The sequence below is a fragment of the Eschrichtius robustus genome, chromosome 8 (genome assembly GCF_028021215.1).
Source record: "Eschrichtius robustus isolate mEscRob2 chromosome 8, mEscRob2.pri, whole genome shotgun sequence".
In the NCBI taxonomy this organism is placed as follows: domain Eukaryota; kingdom Metazoa; phylum Chordata; class Mammalia; order Artiodactyla; family Eschrichtiidae; genus Eschrichtius; species Eschrichtius robustus.
Window position 1 is genome coordinate 83902517 of NC_090831.1, and position 6358 is coordinate 83908874.

General features: G+C 54.1%; 1 protein-coding gene across 1 annotated transcript; it reads right to left on the minus strand.

Moving 5' to 3' along the window:
- Positions 1 to 1529: 1529 nt before the first annotated feature.
- INMT (indolethylamine N-methyltransferase) lies at positions 1530 to 5837 on the minus strand. Its single transcript, XM_068550473.1, is given in 4 exon segments — positions 1530 to 1916; positions 1918 to 1960; positions 3980 to 4187; positions 5684 to 5837. Coding segments are annotated over 4 exon segments (792 nt in total).
- Between the last annotated feature and the right edge of the window lie 521 nt (positions 5838 to 6358).

Sequence of the window (6358 nt, forward strand, 5' to 3'; positions counted from 1 at the left end):
CTTGGTGGCTGCAGCAAGGTTGTGGAGAGCCTCGTGGGCCGTTACCTGTTGGGACCTTTTCCCGAGGCCCACGGCTCCAACAGGGCAGGGGCTTGACTGCATTTGCTCTGGGAGACTGCTTGATGGAGCATGGACTAATGTAGACGCTGGGAGCTGTGAGGGGCCCATGCCCTAGGTCAGAGAGCATGAAGGGCTTTGTATGAGCCAGGCTTTGCTGGAGAAAGGCCGACACTCGCCCACATCCCAAAGAGAACATGTCAGCCCAGGGTCAGGAGCTGGCTGGGGTGTGAGCTGGCTGGCTGTGTGGGCAAGGAGTGTCTCGAGAGACACACGACTTCGTGAAGTTTCTTCTAGGGATGTAACCCAGGTCTTCCCAAAGCTCCAAGAGCTTGTTTTCTTGGTCATATGGATGGAGCAGCCTGACTCCCTGCCCTGCCTGGCCTAGTACAGCTGACCACTCCCTGAGGCTCCATCACCTGCCAGGTCCATAGTAACCTCACTTCACAGATATTCTGGGGGAGCTGCCTTGGACCTCTGGTTCCCCTCCTAAGCCCAGGGTACTGGGCCCGTGGGGTGACCTCAGGAAGAAAGAATGAGGAGCACAGAGTCCATGGGCTGGGTACAGGCCCCTGCCTCCCCCGGGTTCTCCAGGTCTCACTTTGTACCCTCTCCCGGCAGCTCCATCCCCCATCCAGGTCCATCCTAACCTGGCCCGCGGCTCCGGTTCTGGCTCGGCAGTGGACTCACTGAGCCATCAGGAACCAGTCACCTCTCCTCCCAGATCTTGGTTTTCCCACCCAAGGGGGAATAGGAGTTTGGCCCGGAAATCATCTAGTTCTTGCAGATGCCTTTGGGCTTTGGGAACCTGAGGTCCTGTTCCTCCAGCAGAAGCGCCAGGCTGCCCAGACCAGCCCCACCCTCCAACTTCCAGGGACCAGCCCTGCAAGTCTTTGTCTGAGTGTCTCTCTCCATGTTGCACATGATAGGCAGGCTCAAAAATCCTGGCCAATTAATGCACCCTGGGCAGCCCTCAACCACAACCCTGGGAGTTGGTGGACAAATGCCCCAGCTTCCTGGAGTGGGGCGACTCTGAAGCCCCCCGACAGGTGATCTCCAGTTGCCCACAGTGGTGACGGGCTTGATGACACACCCTTTATTACCTGCCTGTCTGCCTGCCTTCCCTGCTTTCCTTCCCACGCTCCTATTGGTGTTTCCTTTGCTTTCAAATCCTTGTCTGAGGGTCTGCTTCGGGGTGGTGGGGGGAGGAACCAAATTAAGACAATATCTAGCTGAGCCACTTTATTTTCCCGATTTTTTGGTGCAGTATGAGCCAGAAAAGGGTGTGCGGGACAGATCCCTGGGCTGGGGGCAGGGAGACCCTGCTTTTCACCTGTGATCTTGGGACATAGTAATAAGAATGAAGGGGTAGAGTTCAGGCTGGCCCTGCATTAGGGGGCTGTGGAGTGAGACTCTAAGAAACGCTGGCCCTGACCTCCCTTCTGGGGCAGGCCCTCTCTGCCAGGCTGGCCTCAGGCCCCGGGACCCTTGAGGGCGACCACAAAGCAGATGCCCTCATTGATGCAGTGGGCCTCTGAGTAGCTGACGGGGGAGTACTGGTACCTCAGCACCTGGCAGCCGGCCTCCTGCAAGGCCTTCTCCACCGTCTCCTTCTCCAGGTGGAGACCAAAGAACTTCTTGGCGCCCACCATATAGTGCTGGGTGCGCAGGGCTACCGCGGTGGCCAGATGCCCGCCCGGCTTCAGCAGGCTGACCAGGCCTCGCCCGGCCGCCCGGTAGGCGTCCACGTCATGGCAGGCGCACTCCAGGGCCAGCAGGGTCAGCACGCAGTCAACTGGTGGCACCTGGGCGGGCCCCAGTGGGTGTGGCTGGTTCCCATCACACTTCAGTAACAGGCGTCGCTGTCCTTCGGAGACGGGCCTCCTTCTCCTGCCACTTGCTCCTGTGGAGGAGGGTCATGGAGGTGATGATGAAAGTTATGACAACATCTCTCCACCCCTCACCCTCTATGCAGGGGCTCCCTATGGGGAAGGCCCATAATTTAACCTGTTGAGCAACTCTTTGAGGGAGATCGTATTTCCCCCATTATACAGATGAGGAAACTGAGGCACAGAGAGCTTGAGTGATTCGCTCAAGGCTACACAGCTAGTAGGTGACAGGGGATTTGACATTTGATTCTTCCTTCTTCCTCTTTGTCCACTTCCTCCTTCCTCTCCTTCTATTTATCTTTCTTCTTGAATATTCAAAATAATTCAATTTTTGATACATTGCCTTATTAATTTTTCAAGCTGTAAAATATATATACCAAAAACTTGCCATTTAAATCACTTTAAATGTACAATTCAGGGGCATTAACTGCATTCACAATGTGTGCAACTATCACTACTGTCTGCTTCCGAAATTTTTTATCACCCCATACTGAAACTTTGTACCCATTAAGCAACATATCCACATGCCTCCTCCCTGCAGCCCTTGACCCTTTAAATGTGCTTTGTTAAACACGCGCTTTCCCATTGCTGGGCCTTGGCCCTTGCTGTCCCCTCTGCCTGACACTCTCTTTCCCCAGATCTGCACATCCTTCCTCCTTCACCTCACCCAGGAAGCTGCTCTAAGGGCTTCTCCTTGGAGAGCCCTCCTCTTACCATCTGCTGTGGACGGAACTGTGCCCCCCTCATAATCATATGCTGAAACCCTAACATGAATGTGATGGTATTTGGAGATGGAGCCTTTGGCAGGTAATTAGAGGTAGATGAGATCATGAGGATGGGGCCTCTCGTGGTGGGATTTGTGCCTTTTAAAAGAAGACACACTAGAGAGCTTGCTGACTTTCCTTTTCCTTCTTGTGAGGACACAACAAGAAGACGGCTGTCTACCAGCCAGGAAAAGGGCCCTCACCAGACCTGATCTTGAACTTCCAGTCTCCAGAACTGTGAGAAATGAATGTCTTTGTTTAAGCCACTGGGTCTATGGCATTTCTATGGCAGCCCGAGGTGACTAAGACACCATTCCACCTAACACAGCACCCCTACCTCTTGTAGGCCTCTACTCAGCTGAAGATTCTTCTCTAGAACACTTGTTTTTCCCTGAATACCTACCTCTCTCTAGCTTGGTTGTGTTGTCTTCCCTACTAGAATGTGAGCTCCTTGGGGCTGAAACTTTGTCTGTTCACTGTAATAGTCCCAGTACCTAGAAGCAGGAGTGACCATCAGAATGCTCTCCGTGAATGATGACAGGAATGAATGAAGCCCAGGCTGGGTTGATGTGGAGACCCTGTGCTTAGAGACCCTCCAGCTCTGTCCCACTTCAGGCTGCCCCTACCTATAACTAGGTCAGAGCCCCACGGCCCAAGGATGGGTCAGGCATTTAAACTCTGATCTTTGTCCTGGCTCTAAGGTGGCCTAGAGGCCACTCTCCACGTCTGGGCCTCAGTTTCCTCAGTTGCAAAATCAGGGCCAGCATCCTGCCTGTCCCCCATGGGGCTCTGGTAGATGGGTTCCCTCTCTGTGCATTGGATGGGGAAGGTGCCTGGAGGGGTCAATGCTGTTGGTCTGTGGGATTTTGTAGGAGTGCTTCAGGGGGATTCCTTGAACCCCATGTCTTCCCATAACAAGTTCCCCTCCGACATTAGGGTTAAGGAGAAGCTGCACCAGAGGAAAGTGAGATCTGTGTGGGCTAGAGCAATCAGGGGAGGCTTCCTGGAGGAGGCGGGACTGAAGCTGGTCCTGCAGGATGGGTGGGATACAAAGTATGGAGAGCCCAGTAGGGCAACCAAAGCTAAGAGCACAGGCAGCTCTGAGGCTGGAGGCAGGACTCACTCAAAGAGAGGGAGGGGCTCTGGGTCAGAGACCCAGGTCAGGAAGAACCTGTAGGGAAGTGGCAGGTGAAGCAGGGTGGCAGGTTCAGGCTCTGGCCTGCGGGTGATGGGGAGACCTCATCTGAGCGGGATGGTGGCCGTGGGTACCTGTCTCCCTCCAGCTCACACACGTATTGCATGGCTGGGGACCAGTCGTAGGCCCCTGGCTCCTTCTTCAGCCACTTCTTCACCTCCCGGGGGTTCTGCTCCGAGTAGTCTGAGGCGATGATCTCCCGGAAGGCTTCACAGGCCGAGAGCAGCTGGTAGATGGTGGGGCCTGGGCCAGTGTTGATCAGTACGACACCTCTCACTCCTGCTGCAGGAGACAGTGTTTTCCAGGTGCATGGGAGTGGGGGACACACTACTCCAGGCCCAGCTGTGGTGGATGGAGATGCCAGGCTCTGCCCTGCCCCAGGGCTTGCCAGCAGGGGAGGGTGGCTCACAGGGGACCCGACCCAGCCAGGCTGTGTGGGGAGTCCAGACCCCCACGCCTGGGGCTCAGGGGGTGACAGCTGGCGGGTGGAGCATAGCCTGGCACACACCACGTCCCCCTGCTCCCCAAGGGTTGCTACCAGAGGCCTGATAGGACAAGTTCTGCACTTCTGGGCAGGTTTCAGATTGACTTCTTGGTTGGAACTGGTTTACTTCCAACAGTCTTCTGACTCTGGGTTTAAGACAATGGTGAGAGTGAGCCGCCCATGGCCCACTCTCCCGCCTCCTCGTTGCAGAAGACAGAGCTTCTGATAAGGGATAAGACCTGAGCCAGTGGGTTCAAAACTGGCTCAGCCAATCAGGGGAGGCAAGGGGATCCAGTGATGAGTTGAGGGGAAGGATCTTTGCCTCAGAGTAGCACTAAGTGCACTGCCCTCTTCTCCCTGCTTCCTCCCTCCTCCGCTCTCCATTGAAACACACCTGTCTATTTTTCAAGGCTTAGTGCCGGTCCCTCCTCTAGAAAGGTCTCCTCAGATGTCTCTGTGAGCCTTAAGCTTTCTTTCCTCTGTATTTCTGTGGACATTGCTTAATATACCATTCTTGGCACTGATTACATAGTAAGGCAATGTTTGCTGAGTGACTAAGTAACCCCTAATTGTTCAGTACACTCCCTGCCCAACTGTGCATGGCAGCCCTGCGTTAACTGATCTTGAAGTTCGCTGCTGCCACTGACTGGCAGTCTGACCTGGGCTGGCCACCCACCTCTTTCCCACTTCAGCCTCTCCTTGTGTGCACTGAGGAACCTGGGCGATAATCTCTGCTGATCACCCAGCCTGACGCCCAAGAGCAGGGTTTTGTAAACTGAGCTGTGGTTTGGCTTTGTGTATCCATGAACTCTCTTCATTCTGAGTAAAAGATTAGGAGTGTGACTCTGTGTGTGTGTGTGTGTGTGTGTGTGCGTGCGCACGCCTGTGCACCAGAGCTTTCCTCAGATTTTCAAGGGGATTCATGAGCCAGGGCTACAAAGCCCGGCTTTAGGGGAAGACAGGCAGAGATAGTCAGATGCAGGCAGTGTGCTCATGTCTGTTGTCTCATATCCCCTCCAGCATGAGCCTGTGAGGCCCACAGCTCAGGAGTTACCTTCCCATTTCACAGGGGGAAGAAACTGAGACTGACTGTCGTAGACTCAAGCCTGGCTCTTTGGCTTCTAAGGCCAGTGCTTAGGTCCCACCCAGCAGAGGTCCTCATGGGTTCACAGGCTGAGCTGCCTTTGCAACATCCTTGCTGAGCAGTGTCCCAGAGGACAGGTCCCCTGCCGCCGGCAGCTCTTCCTGTCAGGTGCAGCCCTGTCTCTCCCTGAGATGGAGACCAGACACTCACCTGAAGAGATGGTTTCAAAGAGGTTTTTCAGGTTAAATTTCAAGATTTCATTTTCAGCTACGGTGCCTGAATCGAAGGTGTAGTACGTCTTTAAGTAGTTCTGGGAGTCGAACTCTTTCTTGTAGTCCTCTCCTGTGTACAGCTTGCCCTCCATTCTAGCTGGGACCTGGCTGTGTTTCCCATTGCTGCAGTCCTGTTATGTCCACTTTCCTCTCCCTGCCTCGTCCCATCAGGAGTTTCATAATCTCCTTAGACAGACCCTCCTTCCCAGGGAGGAGCTCGGATTCCACATAGTTGGAGTCAGGCCATGATGTTAGCTTTTCTGGCTGGAGTTTATCTGTTTGATAATTATCTCAACACAGAAATGCAACAGGGTGGCCAACATGTGCTCCTGGGGGTTCTCAGTATTTGGCTCCTGAGAGGTGATGTTTTGAATGTATGTACTGCTGGTGAGGGTTAAGGTTGGGAGAGCATGAAGCAGAGGGACAGTGCCACAGAACTAAGAGAGAGACACAGATGGACACAGACACAGAGAGACCAAGCATCTGGAGTAGGTCAAGGATGCTTCCCTCTTTGGGATTGGTGGAAAAATGAGACAAAGAAAGGAAAAACCCGTAGGGTGGAAAACAGGATGCAGAGGTGGCTGAGATTTCACTGACTGAGGGCAGTGAGCTT